The sequence below is a fragment of the Chaetura pelagica genome, unplaced genomic scaffold, assembly GCF_000747805.2.
Source record: "Chaetura pelagica isolate M959 unplaced genomic scaffold, ChaPel_1.0 scaffold222, whole genome shotgun sequence".
In the NCBI taxonomy this organism is placed as follows: Eukaryota; Metazoa; Chordata; class Aves; order Apodiformes; family Apodidae; genus Chaetura; species Chaetura pelagica.
The window spans coordinates 852,020-852,677 of record NW_009952711.1 but is presented as its reverse complement, the minus strand read 5'-3'; the positions used below and the strand labels follow the sequence as shown (position 1 = coordinate 852,677).

The 658-nt window shown below is 44.1% G+C and overlaps 1 protein-coding gene across 1 annotated transcript in view; it reads right to left on the bottom strand.

Annotated features, from left to right (window-relative positions):
• Window positions 1-658, bottom strand: part of ETFA (electron-transfer-flavoprotein, alpha polypeptide) — a 47,154-nt gene that overhangs the window by 42,306 nt on the left and 4,190 nt on the right. The window contains exon 3 of the mRNA XM_009994496.1: window positions 35-166. Within this exon, the coding sequence (XP_009992798.1) occupies window positions 35-166 (132 nt within the window). The remainder of the gene's footprint in view (window positions 1-34; window positions 167-658) is intronic.

Genomic DNA, 658 nt, shown 5'->3' with positions numbered 1-658 from the left:
CGCGCTCGGCCCGTGGCATCGCCAGTGCCGCTACTCCCGTTCGTGCCCGGCGCTCCCGGTCCCCGCCGGACGCGTCCCTTACCGAGTGCCCGTCCTCCCGTCTGGCCGCGCCGCGGATCTCATTTCGTCCTGCTGGTCCCGTTCCTTTCTCCCCTTCCCTCTTCCTCTGCTCGTGTTACCGTTTTTCATCCTTTGTCTTTCACCATGTGTCTGTCTGCTTTTTTAAAATTTATTTCTCTTTCCGTTTATATCTTTCTGTCCTCCTGTTTTTCTTGGGGTTTATTTCTCTCTGATTGCTGTCTCTTACTGTTTTCATTGGTCCATGTCCCCGTTTCATCAGTTGTCTTTTTTTTTTTCCACCGGTTTTGTTTCTGTTTCGGTCATTCCGGTTTTATTTCTTTTTCTTTCCTTTCACTTTTTTCCTCAGCTTTTCTTTTAGTGTTTCTGTGTTTCTGCTTTTATTTCCTTCTCCAAAATGGTGTCTCTGTTTTTACGCATTTATTTCTTCCAATCAACTTTTGGGGTTGTGGTTTTTTTCTTAATTTCAGTCTGTAGTTATTTCTTTCGTTTCGTGTTTCCATCCTTCCTTTCTCTCCGTATTTCTGTCTTCATTTCTCTTTCATCCTATTTAAAGGAAAAAAAAAAAAAAAAAGGGGGG